Below are 25567 nucleotides of genomic sequence, written 5' to 3'. Positions count from 1 at the left end.
CCCTGCGCGGGCGCGGCCCCTCCGCGCCCCGCCCCGCGCAGTGCGCGTGCGCGGCCCGCGGCTGTGACGCCGTTGTTGTGCCGCGGCGGGGAAGCACGTGAGGAGTGCGACGTCACCATAAACACTCGTGGGCAACATGGCGGCGCCGCCGAGCGGCAAGGTAACGGGGGCGGGCGACGGCGGGGCCGCCTTCTCCCGCCTTCTCCCCCCCGCGGGACGCGCCGTGTCCGGCGCTGGGCCGCCCCGGCTGGCGGGGGTTGCGGAAGGGGGGGTCGGGCCGCTCTATTGCCGGGCGGGTGCCTTTTCCCCCCGCCGTGCGGGGGTCGCCTCACGGGCCGCCCCTCCGGGCATGGGCCGTCCCGGCCTCGGGCGGGCCGGGCGCTGGCAGCGGCCGCGGGCCTTCTGCGCCGGAGGGGGCCTCGGCCGGCGGGTGGGACTCGGGCCCTTCCCGCACCTGCCGCCCGGGCAGCGCCCCGCGCCGCCGCGGCAGCTCGGCTCCGGCCCCGGGCTAGCAGGAGGCCGCTCTCCGCCGGGGGCGGGCAGCCCCGTGGCCGCGCTGGCTCTCAGCCTGAGGTAGAGGAACGACGCTTGTCCCGTCTACGTGGCCGCGTGTCCAGAAGTGCTCATGGGCCGTAGTGGTCTTTCCCCCGGCCTGTGCGCTGGCAGTGTGCGGGAACCTGCCCCAGGCGTGGGTACAAAGCCTTGTCAGTCCGATAATTTGGTAATATAAAAATTTTTGTACGCTGCGGATCCTTGCCGAGTGTTCCGGAACGAAACAGTGTTGCTTGACAGGGACTGAACTCGCAGGAGGGGGAGGGACAGGCAACACCCACTGCTTCCCTCCGCCCCCGCCAACAGTTACGAGTTGTGCCTTTATTGTTTTATTGTAGAAATATTTTTATTTCAGGACTCTGTCTTCTGAAAGAGTTGCTTTGCAGTGTGGTGTTGTCGAGCACCTGGATGCTTTATTTAGGATTTAAAATCTCAGTGTCCGATTGTATGTAGTAGCCACGGTGAGTGTGTGATAGTCTGCAGTTTCACTTTTCCAGCCTAGGGCAGAAGATAATTGTTTCAGCTCATGCTGATCTCGGCATAAGAGAACACACGTGATTAGCTACGTCTGCGCTCCTCCGAGGGTGCTGAGGAGTGCACTTAGCTATAGCATGAAAATTCCGTAAAGATCTTGCTTTGTGCCACCTTACCATACCCACTTCAACCAGAATTGTTGGAGCAGGCAATTTGTACAGCTCGAGTTTTTGCAGTTTCAGTTTTATGTTCTTTGCTGCTGTTAGGTGTGTAAATATAAAGATTGCCATACTGTCCTCTCAGCTGTTTCTATCTATGCACATCCAGTTTTTATGTACACAGAGAAGTTTCTCTTCTGGTTTTATCCATTTTAATATCAATTCAGAAGTTTATTGGATGAAGGGAAATATTTTAATTTTTAGATAAATATTTAATATTTTAATTTTTCAGGTTATTTTTTGTTTTCCACTTCAGTTTTTATCAGGATCTTCTTCAGGATGTTTCTCGTGAAAGCAGCTGTATTATGATGGTTTATATGAGATGCTAAAACGATTGTAGATTAGTTGTTTGTAAATTTGCTATGTATTCATTGTTCCTTTCAAAGATGCCTGTTTGCCTGAGATTAAATCTCTAAGATGTTGCAAAACCGTTTCGATTATGCACGTCCACAATACTAATGCAACATCTTAATGCAACTTCTAATTCAGTCACATTCTTTGCCATGTCTTTTTTAATACAGAGAAAAAAGCTGTGTTTTCTCAAACTTCATGAAGTGGCTGGGCTGGTTTAACACTTCACTGTTCTCAGGAGCAGTTCCATCCTTCTCTGTATTTCCCCACCTGTGCATTGAACTATTGCTTTCTTGGATACTGTACTCATCTGATCTGTCAGTGAGTAGATCTGGCAAGCTTAAATAATACGTACAGCTGTGCTTACTTTTGTCTGGGTTCGTTTTCTGTTGTGGGCACATTGGACCACAAATTGTTCCTTTGAGTGGCAGCAGGATTTTGGAAGGGCTCACAAACTAATGAAATTTCACTCCAGGTGGAATAAATGCAGTGTAGGTTGGTACAGACCCAGCAGTCTCACTTCAGGCCTTTTGCAGTTCAGTGTCTTTACAAGCTGTGGGTGTCCTAAGTTAACTGCAGTGTTGTAATGAGGTGTTTCAGGTGGTAGCTTTCTGAAAGAGTAGTAGGCATTGGTTTGTGGGGTGCTTTAGTCTCGCATGGCAGATCTTATCACATGAAAGTGATGTATTTTAATGTATGTGCTCTTTTCTGCAAAATACTACACAGAGTGTTTCCCATGGAATGCACGTGGTAGTATGTTAAGCAGCTGGGATAACCTGCATTGTTTCAGCTTTCACAAAATCTTGTTTTAGCAAACCATATAAGGTTGTGGTTTCTATTACATTTTTACCCTGTTTGCCTTTCTCTTCTCTATTGCAGGTTTTTTTTTCTTTGTTTTGTTTTTGGGGTTTTTTTGGTGTGGATTTTTTTGGTTTGTTTTTTCTTTTTAATTTTATTTCTCAGACATTTTTAATATCAGTGGATTCAGAATTCAGCTATTTCATGTAGTCTCTGGTTTCTGCTCCATACATTAATGGAATATGAGTTATAAATTTGGTTACCTCACATACTACTTTACTTGGACTTTTGTCCTGTTATTTTTTTCTTGCTTGAACCTCTCAGGAGGTTCTTATCAGTGTTTTTCTCTATATGGATGGTTAACTTGGTTCAGGAAAAGTTAATGCAGTTGAATTCTGGAGTCGTGACTCATTCTTTATTAATGACCATCTGCCCTAGAACAGAGTGAGCTTCAGTTTTTTGCCCTTTCTTAGAGTTGCCAGTTTTTTCTGGAAGTAACTTGGTAATAAGGTCTCTTGTTTTCAGAGCTTTTTACTTGATGCAAACAGGTATATTTATATATTATACATATATTATACTTTATGAAAACAGGTATATTTTCTCTCTTTTTGTTTCTTAGCAAATGGCAATTTGTTTACTGTATTTCGGAGAACCAACTCTGGATTCACCCTTATACCAGAAAACCATGTTAGAAAATGAGCTAAAAAGTTGTGTATGGGGAGAAGTACAAACTTCAATTTCAGTCTGTCAGTATATAGGTGATTATTGCAGCAGATCTGAAGACAGTAACAATATTTTTTTAATGTTCTTGGAGTTCAGAGTATCTTCAGCACTTGGGTTGTTACATCTTTCTCAAGTTACCAATTGACACATGGGCTGTCAGATAAGTTATTTTTCACTTGCCTGTGCTCTTGCTCTTGGAGTTAAAGTTTCAGGGTGTTAACTGGCCAAACATCTGAGCTTTACCTCTAAGCTCAGATGTCTGGCCAGTTCAGTAACTAGAAGTGTTCAAGGAGCACTGTAGCTATTAGAAACAGTAGTGGTGTTAGTGCTGTATTGTTTGGGGAGGGAATTTGTGTTTGCAGTGGAATTTTTGGTTTGGTTTTTTTTTCTTTTTTTCTTGTAGCTAGGAACTAGCCAAGGGATTTTAAATACGGTGTGTTAAGATTAGCTTTGCATCCTTCAGGTAGTTTGTTGGCACTGATACAGTGAATTATTTTAGGTGTATATCTATTCTGTGGGATAGGCAATGTCTTGCTCCACCTTCTACTAGTTAAACTTGAGTGCACAGAGGCTCCTGTACTGGGCATTGTTGTGCCATTTTATTAAGCATTTGATTTAAAATATCTGTTATAACTTTTTCAGGCTTTATAATTTACTGTGAACACAATCAGAATTCTTTTTTATTATATTGCACTTAATGGATTTTCTTTGTGAGCAGAAGATGATCTCTCTTGAATTTGCTTAAGGTTTCATTATGCCTGAATGTAAAGCAGTTCAGTGATAATTCTGAAATTTCTGTATTTTCTTTCTATTTTCTATTTGTTAAGGATTTCTCTTTGCAGAAGTGGTCACAATAGGACCAGCTACTACCTCAAGCTCTTGCTTTCAGTTCCCTGAATAGACTTGTATCTTCTCTGATATCCCACTATTGTTGCATAAGTAGCAGAAATACCTTGTGGTTCAAGAAATCTGCAGAGCACAAGGCAGAGCATGACAAATGTACTGTTGTCAAGTAGGAAAATTTTCTTATGATACATACTTCCCAGGTTTGAGAGCTTTCTCGTATTTGTCACAACATGAACAGTATTTGTGGGATTCTGCCCCTCTCTACCCAACCCCTGCTTAGAAATTTGGTGTTTTTAAGACTTTAAGACTAGCAGACTGTGAAATTTTACTTTATTGGGGAAAAAGTTGAGCCATAGTCTCAGCAAACAAAGGCATACAGGGTTCAACAAGGCCAAGTGCAAAGTCCCTGGGGCAAGCCCAAGCTCAAATACAGGCTGGGTGGAGAATGGATTGAGATGAGCTCAGGGGAGAAAAACTTGAGGGTGTTTGTGGGTGAAAAGCTCAGTATGACTCAAATGTTCACCTGCAGCCCAGAAATCCAGCTGTGTCTTGGGCCACATCAAAAGCAGCATGGTCAGCAGCTCAAGGGAGATGATTTTGCCCCTCTACTGTGCCCTCATAAGACACCACATGGAGTACTGTGTCCATCTCTGAAGTGCCCACCATAAGCAGGACATAGACGTAATGGAGCAAAGAGGGCTATGAAGATGGTCAGAGAGCTGGAGCACCTCTTCTGTGAAGGAAGGCTGAGAGAGTTGGGGTGTTTCAGTCTGGAGAACAGAAGGCTCCAGGGACACCTTAGAGCACCTTTCAGTACCGAAAGAGGGCTTATGAGAGAGCTGGAGAGGGATTTTTCCCAGAGGTATGTAGTGATAGGATAAGGGGGAATGGCCTTCAGCTGAAGCAGAAGTGTAGGTTTAGATTGGATATCAGGAAGAAGTTCTTTGCTCTGAGTGTGGTGAGACACCAAAGCAGATTGCCCAGAGGGGTTGTCTACTCCCTGTCCCTGGAGGTGTTCAAGACCAGGCTGGATAGGGCTGTGAGTAACCTGGTATAGTGGAATGTTCCCTGCCTATGGCAGGGGACTTGCAGCTAGATGATCTCTAAGGTCCTTTCCAACCCAAACCGTTCTATGATTCGTATTTTATTAAAATTCGAATGCCAGAAATTGTAGCATATCTTCTGCTCCGCAGAACATCATGCTGGTCAAGTGATGTTAGCTTGATGCTTTGTGGAGCACTCAAATGTACTGGCACCTGGTTGTTGGAAACAGACTCTTGATGCAGTAGGTACTTCCACATGCCCAGTGACACTTTAGCAGTGGATATGTGAATAAGCTTTGGGCAAACATCAGCTGTTCCAAAGAGGAAGATGGAAATTCAAGCAGTATAATGTAGACTTTTATATTGAATTATATTTCTTTTTACTGAATGTGTAGTTCTAAACTAAGATGCTTTCTTTTGTGGGTGTAAGGTCACTTAGGCCAACCGTTATCTAAATTGAATTAATTTTATTGGTCTATAACTGTTTCCTTACAGTATTGCATCCTTTGTTCTGTTTCCTTTCCATCAGAATCTGAAATAAGGTGCTGCACAGCTGCTATATCTGTTGCTAATGTTTGTGGACAGAGCCATTTTTCCTTAATTAGAAGTCTGCAGAGCAGACTTTTTTACTCAGTCCCTTTCTTATGAACATGCCTGCTTGCTGCTTCAGCTGTTGAATTCTTGGTGAGGTCCTTTACCTGATTCTCTAACATGAGGCAAAAAATGAAGTAACTGCTACTGAAAAGCTGTTAATATCAGTATTTACACAGTGCCATAGTTACTTACTGACTCCAGAGCAGTGGCCAATTCACTATGTAAGTGCTTCAAGCTGTGTCTGTTATGAGATGCTGGATGGCATCTTGGCAGAGCAGTGCTGGCCTCAAGCTGTACTCTCTGGCAGAACAGGGGAGTGAGTGGAACACACTCTCCAAGAACACAGGGTGAGAGTATGAAGTGTCTGAAACATGGAACAAACTAGCTGGGAGAGTTGCTGTGCTTCTCCTTTCTCTCAAGTGTTCTGTGTTTGGCAGGTTGTTGGTATGTGACAGACCTAGGAATAGGAGTTAGAAGATACGAACAATCAGCGCACATGGTGACAGCTAATACTTAGGTGCTCAGCACAGGCAGGGTGGAAAATACACGGGTGAGGATGGCAGGACCATCCTGTTCTGTGGTAGCCCCAGATCTTAGCTCTCCTTTTATTTCTTGTCTATACTTCATTGTCTTAGGGTGCAATGTTATCATCTTTCACTAGCTGGTAGCACAGGGCTGTAAATTGCTATCAGATGGCAAGCATTAAATCAAAAGGGTTTGCTTGTATTCTGGCATATATTGTAGTTGTTGGTGTGGCATGCTAAAGGCCTTCTGCTCATACATGTCTTTGACAATAAAAAGCTACAAACATTGCCTGTTGACTGCTCACTGTAAGCACTGCAATAGAAGTACGGAGATATGTGTTGTCCATGCTGTGTCCTTGTGGTATTAAGAATGATACAATTTATTTCTCACAAGATGTTACTGGGGCAATGGTGGGACTTCAGAAACCTATTTTTTTTTTGCTGTACGCGGACTATAAATACTTAAAGAGTTTTCCAGAACCTTAACTAGCATATGCCATGACATGTAAACTGAGCCTATATCCTGCTGCTTCTGTCTGTTTTTTATAGTAGGTGGGTAGACAGCTATTGCTTTGTGCAGCTTTCCTGAATTTTCTGCTGTGGTTCTCTGTTTTTACAGACCCTCAGTCAGCATAGGAGTTGGAATAGCTGTTGTCTCTGTGTGGTGCAGTGCTTTCAATGACTGATCAGAATGAATTGTGAATTTGCCTTTGACCTCTGTAGCACCCATGGAAAAAAAGAAACAGGTCAAGGTGACTCAGTAGCATTTGGAAACTTGAGTCAATTTTCAGCTTTTGGTGGGATTCTGAGACAGGCAATGGGTCTAGTTTTCATTCAATTGAACTGGACAAATAAATGTGCTGTGAATTGGGCTTGCAGGCTGCCAGCATGGATTTCTTGACAAGCAGAAAAGACTTATGAGCATAAGCTTCTTGGGTACATCTTACTTCAAACTTGAAACTTTAGGATTATTAAAAAGTAATATTTAAATCGTACAAACTTTTTTCCTACTGTCTCCATCATTTTCTTAGGGAAAAAAGTTGCCAACTGAATGCTTTTACAGTCTTAAGTTGCCTTAAGTAATGCTTACGATTTGAAGTATTCTAGGAACTTAAGGATACCACGGATGGATAAATCTGTTCTGCACAGAACTAGCTTTAAGCTAGTAAAATGTCTGAAAATCTTTCAGTAATTCCAATGTACAGCCACAAGATATAATTAAAATTTATTTGAAATCAAGTAATTTTCAAAGTTTTTCATCTCCTGTCACATTACATCTTCATTTGCTTTGGTTGCATTGGTGTGCGCTTTCGATAAACACTTCTTTTTTCATTTGTGTTTTTGTTGTGGAACCAGCAGAGTCTGGCTTTCATGTAGGTAATAACATCTAAACCTGCGAAATACACATGTCTGTGGACAGTTCAGTAGGTGTTTGCAAAGGGGTACAGAAGAAAGCAGAACAATCACTGTTTAAATCAGTAGTGAGGCCTGTCATTGCTGGAGAGCTGTTTTGGCCTCGAGCGTCTGAGCAACATACATGGCTTTTTTTCCCTGAGGCTCTGTTTCAGGGACCACTGGATAGACTGTGCAGGGCACAGAATTCTTATTAGCTGGATGGGTGGAAGGGCTGTAGTACTGGGGTGAGGGATACTTTTGGGATTGTATTAAAATCCTAGGGACGTGTCAACTTATCTAGTGACCTGTGGTGTGCACTTATTAACATTAACTTGTCATTTTTCATGATGGGCTTACTGATTTTTTGTAGACTTAGGGGAGGAGTGATGGCTCTTACCGTATGAGAAGAAAACGAAAGATTGAGCTTGACTCTACCTACTTCTCGCCTTTGTAAAGGAGCCCATGATGAATATGTAAAATAGTGAATAGTATAAAACCACGGTGAGCCAGTAGTGTGTTTTCCTGTCTTGTAATACAAAAAGCGTAATGGACTAACTGAACAGATGATATTCTTTAAAACTCTTGGAATTCTTTCACACAGTGGGTAAGGAGGCCTTCCTAGTTCACTAAAGGCAAAAGGTTATCAAGATTTAGAGGAGATTGGGTTGCTTTCCTATGCTGAGGGTATTGACAGGTAATACAGAGGCAGACTTGGGTTGGGTTTGGAGGGATTATAGTTACTTCAACTGCTACTAAGAAAGGTATGTACCAGGATCTCACTACATAGATTTTGCTTGCAGACCTTACACAAGTCCTTGGTATTTTACTGATGCTTCTGGTCATCCTCCAACATTTGCTGCCTTTTTGCATGTTCTGCTGTAACCTCCTGCTTAGGCAAGAGGCAGTGTATGATGCCATTGCTTAGTTTTGAAATCTGTTTTCTTGAATGCTTAAGAGGTCCAAATGTGCTGGCTGACCAGGCATTTCCCTGAGTGTTGGGCTGCAGAGGCACTGAGCAAAAAGCTTTGCAGGCCAGCCACGTGGTGTGTGAGATTGAGCTACACAGTGTAGTAGCAGTCATCTACTGATGGGTGGGCTTTTCTTCAAATCTCACTATTGGTATACTGTCTTTCAATTTGATACTTTCCTTAGTACTAATTACTTGTACATGTAATTTGGGATTACTTTTTGTCTTTGAATTGACTTTGAATAGCTTGCCAGTGTTGCAGTACCAGAAAACAAAAATCTGTAACAAGCTGCATTTTACTGTAAGGTGCTATAAGAATACTTAATAGCATTTTTGAATTTTCGGCTTGCTAAGACCACTGTGTGAAGTATAGCCACCCAGCGTAGCTAATTTCTAGGTGCTGCCACTATAGAATTACATTTCAAAACTCAGTTTGTTCAAATGCAGTTATGGAGTTACCTTACAAAGTACTGCTGAATAGAGCAGCTCAGTATTTTGAAGAATTCAAGATGGCAACTTCCAGATTGTTTTGCAGAGGGATTAACTGTGGAAAAACATCTAGATATTCTTTTGTATGATCAGTGTTATCTCTTTTTTCAAATTAGTTGCATTATTGTGTCTTCTAGACCCTAGTTAACAGTTGGAAAAAATAAATAGATCATGCTTTTTATTGGAAAAGAAAAATCCCAGCAGCTTGGCCTTCCGGCCTTTCAAACTTGGAGAAGATTTTCTCTTGAGTAACAGTATAATGGGAATAAGGTGCTTTGTGACAAGTCCTCTGCTTTACAAACGCCTTCTGAACTTCTGAGCATGTTCTTTGGTTTTATCATCCGTTTTATTGGAGCATGGTACAGGGAGCTGAAGCTGTTACAAGGAGCAGTGCAGTATTTTTCAGTTGCATGATAACTGTGGCATTGGGAACACATTTTCTTTTCCCATGAAAGGAAACATTTGTCCTTCTGAGAGATTAATGGACAGAAAATAATAAGAACAGTTATTAGACGGCTTACTTTCTAGACTGAGAAGGTATACTTTATGATACTAACATTTTTGGCAGAAGTGCGCTTCTACCAGTATAACTCTGATACAAATAGATTTTTTTTTTCTAGAGCAGTTGTCCCAGTAGTTGATAACTGGTTTATATTTCTGAATAGTTTTTGTGATAGATCAGGTCCAAATAGCTAGAAGGTAAATTTTAAATTAATTTCAAGGTTGCCATATTTGAACAGAGACTAAATTTGAAAACAGATAGTTGGTAGAAATAGAGGGAGGATCTTTTGGATAGAAAAGAGAAATAAACTGTAGTAGAGAACAGGAAAAAAGACTTCCAATATTTGAAAGGTAATGATGTTAATAGTCCTTCAAGAGGGAGATGTACTAGGTGACCTTTAAAGATTTCTTCCAAGTGATATTTCTGTGTTTAAACAGGACACTCCTGAAATTTCTTGCTTGTGTAAAAGATAGAGAAATTGAAGTAAAACTGAAGCAGAAAGGATGAGTTAAGTGAATTTTATTGCTCTTTTTTTTTTTCTTTGCCACGTTTTCTCATCTGGCTAGTTAAGCTTACACACCTAACCTTTTGGTTTACTGGCCTGACTGCAAATGTAATGATTGTAAAAAGCTGACAAATGAGAAAAATAGATACTGATATTTTAGAACTAAAGATAATACAATATCTGTCTCTGATTAGTTAAAAATTGCCAGGCTTTGCCTTTAAAAATATGTTTCTTAAGGCAGTGTTCACAGCTTGGTGTGAAAATGAAAATAGTTCTGAAACAATTACTGTTACTATTTGATTTATTTCACTTCCACAAAATCTAAGGGACTTTTCACTCTTAGAGCTGTGTAAAATAGAACCCATTTACATTATTTATAGAGCTTTTAAGAGTATGTGTATGTAACTTTGAAAAGCCTGCTGAATTTTGACAGCCAAGGGTTCTCTGATTTTATTTTATTTTTTTATAAGAGCATGATCAGAATACTGTGAAGAGTTTTGCAAATGCTTAAATGCAAAAGTTATGTGGGCCGTGTGCACTCCTACAAGCCTTTCTTATCCAACTGTTACATATTCTACCTTTCAGATTGAATCTTTGCCACTGACCCTGAACGTAGAATTAGGCATATAATTTCAGGGTGCAGTTTTTTATTTCTCTGGAGTTCATCTTTTTACACTATTTGGTCCATTTTTAATTTAAATTAGTATAATTTCAACATGCCTAATGGCAAGTGGCAGAAAGGCAGACTATGTAAAAAAGCCTTTTAATGTTTTAAAAGCTGTGTAGGACTTCCATTGAGCCTGTTCCTGTTGATTTAAAAGACACTGGGTATTGAATGCATTTTGTTGTGGTGTTCTGACAAAGTAGTATTAGTCAGTATGTTACTTAGAGGGTAAGTTTGACAAGTTCCATTTTCTATTGTTTCTTGATTTAAGTAAGTGGAAGATTCAGATCTTGGACTCTTCATAACAAAACGCCTAACAAGATAGAGGTGTTTATTTCAACTTCTGTAGGCGAGTCAAAATGATAGTGAGTACCATAGGGAGATAAACAACTCTAATGATTTTAAAACCTTGGGTTTTTTTAATTTCATTACTCATTTTGTTATAGGTTGTATATGAGCAAGAAGGAGTTTTCATTCACTCCTCCTGCGGAAAAAATGATGACCAGGACAGCTTAATAGCAGGAATACTGCGTGTCATAGAAAAGGTACTTGCATAATGCAGTTACAGAAACTTTGTATATTTGTTGGCAAAGCACATAACAAGTTTGGCAAATCTTAAATGCCTTTTTTAAGTGCAGGATTTTGTAAATGAACAAGCATCACATTGTGTTTGACATTGTCCTCATCATCTACATGTATCTGTAAGTTGTACCATAATCACACCATGGCTATATATGGCAATAGGTACTTTGCTGTGTAGTGTTGAATTTTTTGTGATTTGTATTATAGGAAAATGAAGTAGTAGTAGACTGGAGACCACTGGATGAGACTTTGGACACTTCCAATATCCTCTGTGCTGGAAAGGTTTGTTTGTTAGTTATCGGTGTTCTTCATTATATTTCCCCAGAGATTTTATTTTGTGTTAACTAATGTGTAGGTGATCTCATAACTGGAAGCAAAACTTATTTGTCATTGGTATTAATAGCTATATGTAGGAATCTTATTTGCAGACTGCAGCCCAGTTCAGGTTATTAGGATACATGCGTAGGTTGACTGTATTTAGTTTTTACTTGTTTCACAAATAAAATAGTAGGGGTCTAACTATGAATAGTAAAGACCAAATGGAGTGTAAGTATATCACAGTCACCAGTCCTTCTGCATCTACTGTGTTGTAGTTTGGTGATTCACTCTTCATAGTTAGATACAAAAGTGAGAGGTGCTGTTCTAATGCAAAATAAAAATAGAAGTCTGTGGGGGTTCCAAGATGCAGTGATATGTGGTATTTGAGCAATATTAAGAGGATGTGACTAAATAAAAAAGATTCAAGTTTTACACTTAAATGAAAAGTTTGTTATGTTCATAGGGTCTGCAGGAGAGGCAAGGATATTCTATGATGTTGGAATTTATTGACTAAATCCACATAGTGTTAGTCATAAGTCCAAATTTCCTGTGTTGAACTGTATCATGTTTCTGAGGATTTCAATACATTTTCTTTTAATCTACGAAATAAAGATGCTGATTCTTCATGTTGAGTTTGAGAAACTAGGTCAATTTTCATGCCTTGTGTTTTTTGATAGTTGCTTTTGTTGTTTTTCTCAGGATTCCAGTTCTGTTGTGGAGTGGACTCAAACTCCTAAAGAAAAATGTTCCCGAGGAGCAGACCGTCCAAGTAGTTATGAAGCAGAATGGGACATGGTCACCACAGTCTCTTTTAAGAAGAAACCTCATTCAAATGGAGGTACTTAAAAAAAATTGTGGAGGGCTTTTTTGTTTGTAGGGTGTTTTGGTTTTTTTCCATGATGGTAACTTGTAACTGAGGAATTGCCTTTTAGATATAGTAAAATGGAATTTATTAGGACTTGAAAGGCTGGGATTCATTTGTGGTAAGAAGTGAATCTCTGGGTGTGGAAAAAAATGCACAAATGGAATAGCTGTCATCTGCCTCTATTTTTTTCTTTGAATTGCTAGAGAATTGTATTGAAAATGACCATTAAATCTAATTGCGTGCTTCATAATTAGGTGTAGTAGCAGTTTTATCTGCATTGGGCTTGCATTCTTTGAAACAAATGGAATTTGAACTAGGTGTCATGTTAGAGATGAAAATGGAAAAATAAGTGGTTTACTACTCAAATGCCTTTCCATACTTCAGCAGCAGGGGGAGATGGAATGTACAGTTATGATGTACATGGATCTTTTATATGGTCTTTCTTTACTTGGGCAAAGTAATTCTATAGCTACACCATTTTTGTTATAATGTCTCAGTAGAGATGTTGAAAAACGACTTGTGATGAAAGAACAGTGATTCTCAAGTAATCTTTTTCTCTCTGATTCTCCCATGGTGTTTTTTCTGTAATAATACTTGTTTTCCATGTATTATACATGGAAAATGTATTCATGTATCCATGTATACAACCTATAACTGGGGACTATTGTGCTTGTTTTACCATCTTTATAATGGTTTTAAATGCCATCTCTGTCATGTATGAGTGCAGGGTTTGGATGTCAGATTATGAATGTTTTTGGGTAAAGCGCAGTCCTTGGCTTTTATACACACACACACACACGCGCACACTCTCGAGCATTTCTGTTGGGTAAAGATGGTTTATCACATCACTAATTTGTATTGTTTTTTCATCTCCAGTCATCAGAGTGTGTCTTCATCCATAGTGAGTGTCACTGAGCACTACTGACTGGGATTATGCTCTCTGCCACTTCTTGCTTATTTGCAATTGCTGTAATTTGATGGGAGCAGGCCAGGGGGTGTCCCAAATTCCTTCTAGACATGCTGGCAATTTTGTGTCCTCTGGTAAAGTACACTTTAATCCCTTCTCCTTGAATATATACAGTCTTGCACAGCATGTATACAAACTTGCACAGTGCAGGAGGAAGGGGTGAGGGGGAGGTTTCCAATTCCTTTGCCCTTACTTTGGTAGCAGCCTTACACAGCACATGCTCATAACTGTGGGCAGTATATAGGTTACAGGATTGTAGTGCATATCACGTTTAGTTGGAGTAAGTAGCACTATCTGGTGGAGGTGCAGGTTGGATTTAGCTTGCTGCTGGAATTTGATACAGCAGTTGTACATTTAACTGCTAGATCACTTCTGTTGTAGGATCTTGAGTTATCTTGTGTTGCAGCTGACCCACAGGGATCATCAAAGTCCATCTCCTGGCCCTGCACAGGACAACCCCAAGAATCACACCATATACCTGAGAGTGTTGTCCAAATGCTTGAACTCTTGTTAAGCTTAATGCCATGACCACTTCCCTGGGAGCCCGTTGCAGTGTCCAGCCATCCTCTGGGTGAAAAACCTTTTCCTATAAACTGTAGGTACAGCTTTAGGGGAGCAGTCTGATGGACTTGTTTCTTGTTCTACAAGTCAGGAGAAGACAAGGAGGCTCAAAGAGAAATCCATAAATAGCAGTTTCACTGCGTATTTTATTATTAGAGCCAATGCTGGTGTTTTGAGTTTGTTTTTTAGGAACAGTGACAGATATAATGCGTTTATAATTGCTAACACTGAAAGTCAAACTGAAATCATGTGGTGATTTTGTTTTTAAGATGCTACAACTCATTCAAACGGTGAAAGCAAGTGGTCGTTCCTGTTCAGTTTGACAGATCTGAAATCAATCAAACAAAACAAAGAAGGCATGGGATGGTCTTATTTGGTGTTCTGTCTGAAGGATGATGTGAAGCTTCCAGCTCTTCACTTTCATCATGGAGATAGCAAACCATTGATTAAATGTCTTGAAAAGCACGTTGTACTGAATGAGTAAGTATCAGACAACTCTTAGTTCTGTAAAATACAGATGATTGGTTTACTTAAATCACATAATGAATTTCAGATTAATACTTCCTGGTTGTTTTTCTCTTCCTTTTTTTATTAGTAGAATCAGTTTTCAAGGTGACTGAAACTGTGATTTCATGTATGCATTTGGAACGTAAGCTGAAGTTTTGAAATTGTTGGATTGGTTTATGAAGTATTTTAGAATCTGAAGTATTATTAGCTCCAAATGCCTCAGTTGCTCCCTCTAGTGAGTGCAGAAGCTTCTTGTGAACGCGCAGTGTAAAAGTTAACTCCTTCATGAACTACTTCTATAAAATGGGATAATTTGTGTTAAAACTTAAGATTGCCTCCTTCGTGCAAAATATCTATGAATATTTGCATGAATGTGCAAGGTAACTTACAGTACTGTCAACTAAATCAATTGGTATATAAATGTTTTCCTCCACAGTTCTGTTCCCCTGTAATTTCTTGCCTGGTCAGTGTTTCGCTCTTGATCTTTACTGCACAAACCACCTTTCTGAGTGTAAATATAGTTAAGACCCTACCATACTATTAAATACTTCGGGGTTGTTGTGTATTTATATTGTGTTACATCCAGGTTTTTTACTAAGATTAAAGCCTTTTTGATCAGCATGGCATAAGTGCAGAATAAAATAAAATTTTCTGCTCTCATCATGTAGGCATAAGTATAATTTAAGAAGACAATAGGTAAATAACATTAGATAGAATATGAAGAAAGAAATGAGATGTGATATGATTATTTGCTGTGTAACATGTATTCTATTTTCAAAAGTGTTTTGCTGTTGTCACAACATAGTAGTCTGATGACAGATTTGAAGGTGGATAGTGAAATGGCTGTAGGAATCCTTACAGAGGGCTCTTCTCACATTGGTAGCATCACTGAGGTCAGAGATGCTTTCAACAAGTAGGGCAGGCTGATGCTGAGCAATACTGAGGAATACTTGGCTGGAGAACGAGCCAGTAGGACATGAGTGGTGTATATTTATTGAACTGACTTGTGAAAGGCTTTGACAGTTTCAAGACGTGATGTTGGGGTTTGTGATAACCAGTTTTCAGCAGCTTGGAGAAGGTAGCAGGGTCAGTGTGTCCAGTTGGTGGAATGGTACTGGCTGTAGCATTTTATGTGAGCTTTGTAAGGGGAAAAGTCAGGAAGACCAAAGGAGAGGCTATTAGGAGGACAAGATGAACTTGTAAATAGGAATATTCTCTGTACAACTGTAGATTAGAAAATCCTGTATGACAACTTCATCTTAAATCCTGAGGGTTTTTTTCTCTAGGTTTCCAGAGAGTCCTTCCTTAAACTTCTTTTCATTTAGTTTCATAATTTCCCAGCCTCTGCAGGCATAGGGAAACATTGTTGTCCTGCCATCCCCCTACCTCCCTCCCTTTTTCTCTAAGGCAACTGTTCCTTTTTGAGCATTCTGCTGTGTTTACTTATTTGTGGATACCTTCTGACTAGCTGCTGGTAAGCTGGGGCAGTTTTTGGGAGCAACTGATGTAGCAAACACGGGAAAAAGACTTGTGTTACAGGATGAGTCGCAGAAAGCTTTATACCACATCTGTGTGATCGGTTGCCTGTGTACTGCAGCAATGTATTTCAAATTTTCTAACTAATTGCTGGGATAAGACAAAAGCAAAACTTGAGGTGATGTTCAAGTTTGCAGGATGTGCTGTGCTGCTTGGTATTGCCACCTTGAACAGCTGTAAGCATTAATGAATGCAAGAGCAGATAACTTCAGGAACTTTAAAGCAAAAAGCAATGGCAGCTGTGAAAATTAAGTTTGGATGACTTTAAGACCAGAGCAGGAACTTCCAGTTTTAGTTTTCTTGTTCAGTTAAGGTCTCTTCTGTCACCAAATTCTTTTCTGTCATCTAGTCATGAATTATGATGTTTATTTTTGTTAAGGAAAGAAAAAAGAATAAATGGGCCATCCAAGTTATGGAAATGACAGAGTCAGTCTGCATGTTTCTGTTGTTTCCTAATGGTTATTCATTCTTTAGTATATAATGTATCTAAGCTCATCTTAGTATATAATGTATGTTTACTCAGATGTCTGGATGACACAAGGAAATATTTGGCAGTGTAATTACTTTTTATCCCAACTTCTATTTTTTAAAACATGGGATATTAATATTAAGGCAGAAATTTTAGCTTCTCTGTAAATTATCTTTATGTTATTGGTATTTCCTTATGTTCCTATTACCTAAAAAGATTTTCCCCTTCTCTAACACCATTCTCTATAAAATACCACGTCATTGCTGAAATCAGCATGAAGCAGCTAAACTTGTACAAAATAGTGGTAATTTGTTGCCCTAACGATTATGTGCCTTCTAGTTTAGTTGCACCAGTCTAATATTGAAAAAATACCATGTGCACAGATGACGCTAAGTCGCAGGACTATGAGGAAGTTTAAGAAAGTGTATAGCTCACAAATTCAATGAATAAATAAACATTAAATAAGCAGGTGTTGATGCCCGCCTGACTGTCCAGAAAGTGTGTGTAATTAAAAGGGAGATATGGTACAAAGTTTTAGTTCTTTTAGTTGCGGAAAACATAGTACATGACTCAGCCTTTGCCCCTGTGCTGCTTTTTAGAAAAAGCTAGTTGAGCTTCATTAACTGTTGCTGCCTCAGAACTATGACTGTGATGTCTGACTGTCTCAAAATAAGATCTCTTGTTGCATTTCATATCCGTCAGCGTTAACAGTGTCCTGTCCTGTTGGAATGGTAAAGCGATAAGGCTTATTAAAGTTCTTATCTTTGACTTCAATAATGTGGTACATGATGCAGGTGCTAATAAAAAGAAAAGTAATTTTTCTTTCAAAGACTTGAAATAGTGGATTTAAACTTTGTGCGAGAGCATTAGAGAGGTATTTTGTGAGTGTAAATCTGTGCGCAGTGGATTAGGGTCAGATGGCAAAGTGCTTGGCCTTCTCCTGCTTGGCTACAAACTCCAAGGCTTGAATGTCAGCCCACTTTCTGAGCTGTTCTTTGTTCTGTCACCTGCTGAACAGTAAATTGGTGATTCAGCAGCTGCTTAAGGAAGTAATGGAGTGCCTGTGCTGAAGAAGGGGACAAAATGGATGTTGCAGGGGGAAGTAGGTATGAGAGCAGAAGAACAGATTCATTACTAGGAGCAGCGTGGGTTTGCTGCCTTTGTTGTCACTATTTTCATCTGCCTATGGAACCCTGTTGAGGAGCAAATGTTGTATTGAGCAGGAGTGTACAAATACAGTGAGTCAGGCCAAATCAGGTTTGTGTTTGTTAAGCTTTTGGAGTCTACACAGAAATACATTTGCAGGGCTGTACTGAGATGGTTCTGTTTTACAGTACAGTGGCTCTGGTGTCTTTTAAGCTCCTATCAGTATGAACCTTAGAATTATTCTGACAGGATCTGCTGTAGTATTACTGGTTAGGAATTTGTTGATGTGCTTTCATACATTGAAAAGCAGTTTGTATTCCTTAATATAATGTTTTACAGGGTGCCATAATGTAAGATTTACTAACTGATAGAAAGAATTCCTTAACTGTATGAGTGCCATAGGCTCTTTTCACTTCCTCTGTTACGTTAAAGGAGTTTCAGCATTATATTGTGTTGAGGCTGACTGTGTCTCACTATATTTCCTGTGTCACATTTTTTTTTGTCCATTGTCAAAACCAGAAAACTGTACTTGAAGTTAATTTTGTCACCTACATGTAAATGGAGTTATCTTCCAGAATAATTTCTCAAAACATTTTCTAAAGCTTTATTTTTCAAGGAATGAAATATTGCAATTCAGAATTAATACGGAAATTACTAATCTTTTGAAAAATGAAGGTCCTGTTTTGTGTAGCATTAGTTTGTTAACCTGTGCCGAGGACCAAGAATGATCTTGCATAAAATTTTTTTTTTTTTCCACGAAGTCTGAAATGCGACTTCAAGAAACCAGTAAATGTTCTGAAAACTTTACAGAAAAGCCTGATCGCACCCAGACACCCTTTTTAAATTTTATTGCAGATCTCCACATGATGAACGGGTTCTTCTTGTGAAGACTCAGAAGTCACTGTCTCAGTCTTTTGAAAATCTCTTTGATGAACCATCATATGGCTTATTACAAGTATGTATTACCTTTGAATTTTTTATTCTGAAGACATGTATTAAAAAAAAAAAAATCCACCCTACCATGTCACAGGAATATTCGCTGAGTATGATTTAATGCCATTGTAGAAGCAAAAATTCTATTTATGATATTGTTGTTAATTATTGACAAAAATAATGCCATTGTTGAAGCATTGACTGTATCCTAATCCAAATGCTTACTATAGAAAGTACATTTAATTGTAAGTTGTTTTCTATGATGTAATAATTTCTTAACTTTTCTGTGGTATTATTTCAAACCTATTCAAGTTCATGTTCTCTGAGATTCTATACATTTGGGTACAGAAAGTTTTAGAAAAGGGGGAAAGGAAAAATTTTAGGAGTTACTAAAACATATTATTCATAATTTCTAAGTTTTCCTTGACTAAATATTATTTTCATTGATATTTTCTGAAACTTTTGAAGGGATGATGGAAGTACAGCAGCAGAGAGGACAATATTGGCTAAAATGATGGGTTTTTTTAATACTACAACTGCTTATCATTTGGTGGAGCTTATGGACTTGTGAAAGCAGCAAAACTTGAGTGACTTAAACGAGGCCAGAGTGTTGACCCACTGATCTGTTTAATGAAAGAAAATCTTCATGAATTAATTACATTAGTTTCTGTATTTAGTTGTCAAATCAAGATTTGTGTGAAATTCCTAGCAGAGTACATGATGGTTCAGACTGTTTTTTCTCTTTCTATGAGGGTAGGGAAGCTGGGCATAAGGTAGCTGTTCTGTGCTATGAATCACTGGTTAGTAAACAGTGGATCTGGTCCACTTCTATACTTAGGTCAGTACTTACTGAGACCGCTGGTATCCAATCTTTCAGATCAATTAGCAGTATTATCTTCATGCTTAATATATGTTTTTTAATCATGTGATGCTTGTTCTGTATTACTACCAATACATGAAACTTAAATAATTTTGAGATCTACAGTACTTTTCTTGATGCTTTGCTTTGAGTAAAAGAGTTACAAATATATATATATTACAAATATATTATAAACATAAATGTTTGTGTTTTGCTTGTTTTCCTTGTTATAACAGAAATGGAAGAAGGATCCATACATAGTAACAATGGGAAAATTTTCCAAAGTCACAAACTATATTGTTGGTAGTTTACGTTCAAGTGATCCATCAAATCAAAGGCGACCACCATCAGAAATGGCAGACTTTCTCAATGATACCATTCCAGGGCTGAAGATAAATCAGCAGGAAGAACCAGGATTTGAAGTCATTACACGAGTGAGTCTATAAATTAATGATACAGATGCATTGATTGTTTTTATGCACTCCTTTAAAAGAATGGTAGGACTTGAAGCATGATGAATTATATTGTTTATGCAATTGTGGCATTTTACCATTTATTCTCAGGAGTTAAGACCATCATCAGTTACTTTTGAATGTGTCATTTTTATGCATGCAAATGCAAGTTTTCCTTTGAAAGGAAGTTTGTAATTAATGAAATGGTGACTATAATTATGTTAGAGGCACTGCCTTTAAAAGTGACTGATTTTATGTTCAGTGAGGTCAATTAGAGCTATGTTAAGTAAAAATGGAGAAGGCAGGTTAATAACCAGCTTTCTTGGCTAATCATTCCTAACATTTCAGTTTCTTTTTCAGTTACTTTTACAATTAAGTAACAAAATACTTAATTGGATGATTAATGTCTAGGGTGTATAAATTATGTACGATTTATGTACGATTTGAACCAAATCTAGAATGAACTTATAACTGGATCATGAATCACTGTGGACACCTATTGGAGTCTTTTACAGATAGGTGGAAAAGGTTTATTTTTAAATGCTTGAGGTTATTTTTAAAGCAGCTTACATATTTTTAAAATATTAAACTGTTTTGTATGGGGGATTTTTTAAGTTCAAGCTAGTGTTAATATCTATGCAGCAGTAGCTGCATGAGCTATGTAATTCTAAGAAGTTGCTGCCTAGCACTTAGTTAATTTATCAATGAGAAAAAGTATAACAAATGCTATATATGGAAAATAACATTGACCTATATGTCTTAATCTGACAAATGCCTTGGACTTCTAAAGGGTTGAAACACAAATTGGTTTGGGGTTGCTATCATAAAAATATTTTTAGGAAGTGAGGATTTTCTGTCTGCTGAACTCTCCCATACTTAGACATGCAATTTGGGAACTGAGAGACTAAGCACAAACTGAAACTTTGGATAGGTGTTATAAATTCTGAAAGTAATGGGGTTTTTTAAGAGGCTGTGTACCAAAACTGATCTTTCCAGTCACATTGTTCAGTCTGTGTAGGGAATCCCATCTCTGAACTCAAGCTGGTTTTCAGTTCTCTCTTAAGATGCACTCGTGTATCAGGAATGTGTTTGTGAAGTGGAGCTCCTTATTGTCTGTGTTTGCATTAGTTTATGGGAAGCTAGCTCAGAGGCATTTGTGGAGAAGGTTATTTAAAATACACTTAGATCCTCCAAAATCTGAAATATTAAGATGTATAGCCAGGTCCTCAGCACCAAGTGTCTTACTCTAAAGATCTGCTTGTGTTGGCCCACACTACTTGCTCATGTGGATGCAAACTTAGATCCTTAGAGTTGCTGACTGAGGTATGTGCATGTAGAAGTGTAGTTGCACTGAGTATAAGAAACTGGCAAGCTTAGTACCATTTCTGCTGTTGTTTGCAACTACTGAAGCACTTCACTGGGATTCATATAATGCTTTTGTGTGTGTTTCAGATCGACTTAGGGAAACAGCCTGAAGTTAGCAGAAGAGAGCCTGTGTCAGCTGAAGAATGGGCTAAGAATATGGACTCTGAAGGAAGAATTTTAGATGTTGACTACATAAAGCGATTGATATTCAAAGGGGTAACTTTTTTTTCTAATTTCAGCAAGACCTCTGACTTGATTCTGGCATTTATTTTCCTTCCCAAACCGCAGTTATGCTGTTTTCATTACACTTGTAATGTTTCGTGTAGAACTTTGAGCATGACCCAGACACTATTGAGAGACTTCATAAAGCATGGTTTCATGCCAATCAAATACCTCAGCAGTCTTGCAGCTATATAAAGTGCTACAAGGAGAGAGATCTTGTGGCTAGCTAAAGGAAATGAGTTGACAATAAGGAAGCTTAAGTGATAAAACAAATGAAAGTGGCTTTCAGGAAAAGACCAGTGTTTCAGTGTTAGGATATTTGGTTTATTCTTTTCCCTTAAAAGGTTTTTTCTTATCCTTCTCCAGCAAAACCTTCTGGTTTTGCCCAACTGTTTGCTGGGATTTGACCCTCATCAGAGCAGTGCTAAACACTTTTGCTGATATTTTAATTGAACTGAGGGGTTATGCAATATGAATGTGAATTTAGTCTCAGTGATGGAAATTTTGAAAACTAGTTATGTCCTGTAGCTTTTCTACCTAATGTTACTTCAGTATTTCTGTATTTTGGTGGGAATCTAGCTGCCTTAATGCATTTATTGTGTACCTGCTGATGCATGTTTGCAAGCAGAAGTAGAGAATGATAACCCTGATATTACTGGTTTTTAAAAGACCTATACCTACTAAGTAATACTAAGTAATATACTGTAAAGGGGGTAGGGCGAAAACGAGGCCCTTTCTGGTGACTGTTCCTTAGTGTTTGTGTTCCGGATGTGCCCAATTAAGGACCCTTCCACAATCATGAGAATTACTGCAAAGCCTTTCTTCCTGTAGCCCACTTTTCCTGTCATCTCTGCCCATTGCCAGGAGAGTGAGTGCTCTATTTTATTTATGACTAAAGATCCCCAAAGTGGGGACTCTCATAGCAAAAGTTCCTTATTCTTATGACTGTACTGCAGGAGTTGCAAGAAACTCTCTTGATGAGAGCAGGATATGATCAGCTCCATACATTTTTGTCATCTAAAAATGTTGAGCATTACTTGGAAAGATTTCTGACAAGCAGACTTCTTGAGTAGATGCTAGTATTTTTGACTGAAAGATTCATTGAAGGTTGGCCATGTCTTGTGAGATGAAAATATTTGTTTAAAAAACCAAAAAAATGGAAGACTAGTCATCAAGATCACTTTGTAGGAAGACCAGAAGTTTGACAGTTGTAACCAGAAGCAGCATTATATTTATATACACACACTTTAAAGGTACTCTGTTTTTGCTTCTTAAAGTCTGTGATGCCTTTTAACAGTGAAGCAAAAATATAGGAAGAAAATTATTTTCTAAAGTTTCTTTTTTCTACCTAAGTGTGAATCCAGTGCTTCTACAGTTTTCTGCTTAACCGTACTCTTTTCCTCCTGTTTCCTCACAGTGTGATACTATAGTCAGGACATGAGACTTGGCTACAATGTAAAAAGAAATCAACTTGAAGATGCTACTTTGAGAAGTGTTGTATCACTCTATGAATGTTTCCTCCCATCATGGAAATACTTACTGTTGATGCTTCATTTCCATTTTTCCATAGGGTCTCTGCCATACTTTGAGAAAAGAGGCATGGAAATTTCTTTTGGGGTATTTTCCTTGGAATAGTAGTAAAGAAGAGAGAGCAAATCTGCAAAAAAGGAAAACGTGAGTACAGTGACTTTGTTCTTAGAAAATAAATTTAAAAGCTGCATCTTTTTTGACATAGTGATGTAGAAAGCCTTTTGAAAGACAGCTGCTAAAATTGTTGAATGCAAGAACATGTGACATTTTTAAAAATTGCTATAGTCAAGACATTACGTAAACAGGGTGTTGTTATTCCATTTATCTCAAAGAATAAATGGAATGAATGAATACTTATATAAATAAAAGAAATGTGGGTGTTTGATTTCAAAATTGTCTTTCTTCTTCAGGGATGAATATTTCAGGATGAAACTGCAGTGGAAATCTGTCAGTGAGGAACAGGAAAAGCGAAATTCAAGATTAAGAGATTACCGGAGTCTTATAGGTAAATTCATGTTTAGAAGCCTACCTAACTGCACACACACTTTAACAAGTTAGTATGAAATTGAAAAAAGTACCCTTTTGAAGAGCCTGCATGAAGAGGCTCTGAAAATGAACATACTGCTCTTTTCAGAGGTGTCTAAACTTGGTTATATACTTAATATTAAAACTTTCTCAACCAGAGTAATTCAGAGCTTTATATATTAGCGTTACAAACTGTCTGGCTTTTTAAACTTCCTTTACTTAGCAACACAAGACTCTTCATTTTGTGTTATGTCATGATGTGTTTTTACTGGAAATGTTAAAAAAATGACATACAACAAGAATGTGAAAATGTATCTATTCATATTTTATATTTTTTATAGGGATTTGTGTATGTGCAGTCTGACTTCTGGAGTTTTACACCTACTTTTAAAAATTTCATCAAATTATGCTGGGTATTAGTTTGTGTCCTCAGTTCTCTTTGGTAGTGAGATTTGGGCACCAATGTTTAGGATTACTAAATGTTTTTTCAGGAGATAGGCCAAGATTTCTGTGTTATTCTGAGAGAAAGACTAAACTTATTTCAGGCAGTTATTCAACAGGCAAGCTGAAAGGGTCAAAGTCTAGTCTTGGTAGATTAATAAACTACATTTTTAGAGAATGTTAACAGAAAAATAATATTCAGAGTTAAAAAAAGGCCAAATGTTTCTGTGGAAACAATTATTTTAATTTTTAAGCATTTGAAATGTATGTAACAATATTAGGGTTATGTAGTAAAATAGATCCAAAACTACAAAATACTCCTTTTATCAAACTGCTATCAAAATTTTGCAAAATTTCAAAATATATTGGTCTTGAATTTCACCTTATTAAAGAGTATGCTGTGTGCTTGGTATGTTTCAGGCATCAAAACTGCCTGATGAAAGAGGCACTTTCATCTGCTATGAGTTACAGGAACTTGTTAAACAGTATTTATAAACATGCTTTTATGAACTGTCACAGTGTCTTTGAGCTGATCATGTGGAACATTTCCAACTATGGCTTGTGCTGCGTCACATCAGTATTCATAAATGGCATTGTAGAGCTAACTTGCATAAAATTGTTTTTAATCCTCTTAAGTGTAAAACATTTTTGCTGAATTATAATCAGGAATTTTTCCATAAAATGTATTATCAAAGAAAAGGCAGAAAACTTTAAAATACGTTTGTAAGCAAATTCTTTCATTGCAGATAGGAAGGATTTTCTTTATTTTAAAATATTCTTTATTTTGAAATGACATTCAGTTATGCAGTTGTCTCAAACACTTCAAACCTTTGCAACAGTGTTTGAGGAAGAAATCATCAGCTTAGACATTCTGAATTAATTTGATACTGGCTTTGTAGGACTGGTTTTGAAAGTGTTTTTAAATCCGGACTGTTTCCTTAGAAAAAGATGTAAACAGGACAGATCGAACAAATAAGTTCTATGAAGGTGAAGATAATCCAGGACTGATTTTACTTCACGATATTTTGATGACCTATTGCATGTATGACTTCGACTTAGGTAAGTTGTGTCCCTCTGAATGTGAAAACCTTTTTAGCTTCTGATATGCAGCTTTGCTTGTGTTAAGTCCTACTAATAGAATTGAACTTGTATTGATTACAATGCTTTTTGTAAATGTTTTAAACAAGATTTCATATTTTGTAGTATTTAATAATATAGATAACTTTGTTCTGTTTTTCTTCCTCTCTTCAATTTGATGCTTATCTCAGCCATCTGAACTCATCAGTTGTGGTAGGATTGGGAATTAAGTGGTAGCTTGTCTTCACCACAGACCTGTTGTGAGGTTCTTTTGTTGTTTTTGGGGTTTTTGTGTGGTTTTCATTAAGTTTTTTGGTTTAGATTTTTTTTGTGTTAAATTTTTTCGTAGAATTGAAGTAGGCTTGCTTTTCAGAGTTTTAAATGGATTTGGGTCTTTGGAGCTTGAGTGTTATATATATTTTTAAGACTGATATATCAATAAAAATTATAAGCCAGCTGCCACTGCTGTAATTAAAGCTCAGCATGCTGAACCAACTGTTTGTAAACATGGTGTTCTTGTGAATATTTTAAAAGCTGGTTCTTGGGAAGTGCACTTAGCAATCTGTC

General features: G+C 38.1%; 1 protein-coding gene across 1 annotated transcript in view; it reads left to right on the top strand.

Moving 5' to 3' along the window:
• Window positions 1-55: 55 nt before the first annotated feature.
• Window positions 56-25567, top strand: part of TBC1D15 (TBC1 domain family member 15) — a 35761-nt gene continuing 10249 nt past the window's right edge. Inside the window, exons 1-11 of the mRNA XM_042017751.1 lie at window positions 56-160; window positions 11092-11190; window positions 11435-11509; window positions 12245-12383; window positions 14208-14418; window positions 18452-18551; window positions 19625-19822; window positions 21293-21421; window positions 22998-23101; window positions 23368-23462; window positions 24866-24982. Coding sequence (XP_041873685.1) covers window positions 137-160; window positions 11092-11190; window positions 11435-11509; window positions 12245-12383; window positions 14208-14418; window positions 18452-18551; window positions 19625-19822; window positions 21293-21421; window positions 22998-23101; window positions 23368-23462; window positions 24866-24982 — 1291 coding nt within the window. The 5' untranslated portion in view covers window positions 56-136. The remainder of the gene's footprint in view (window positions 161-11091; window positions 11191-11434; window positions 11510-12244; window positions 12384-14207; window positions 14419-18451; window positions 18552-19624; window positions 19823-21292; window positions 21422-22997; window positions 23102-23367; window positions 23463-24865; window positions 24983-25567) is intronic.

The sequence above is a fragment of the Corvus kubaryi genome, unplaced genomic scaffold, assembly GCF_017639235.1.
Source record: "Corvus kubaryi isolate FWS band 111438036 unplaced genomic scaffold, C.kubaryi_AGA036_p1.0 137, whole genome shotgun sequence".
NCBI lineage: Eukaryota > Metazoa > Chordata > Aves > Passeriformes > Corvidae > Corvus > Corvus kubaryi.
The sequence above is the reverse complement of the archived record's forward strand: the minus strand, read 5'-3'. Positions and strand labels throughout refer to the sequence as shown.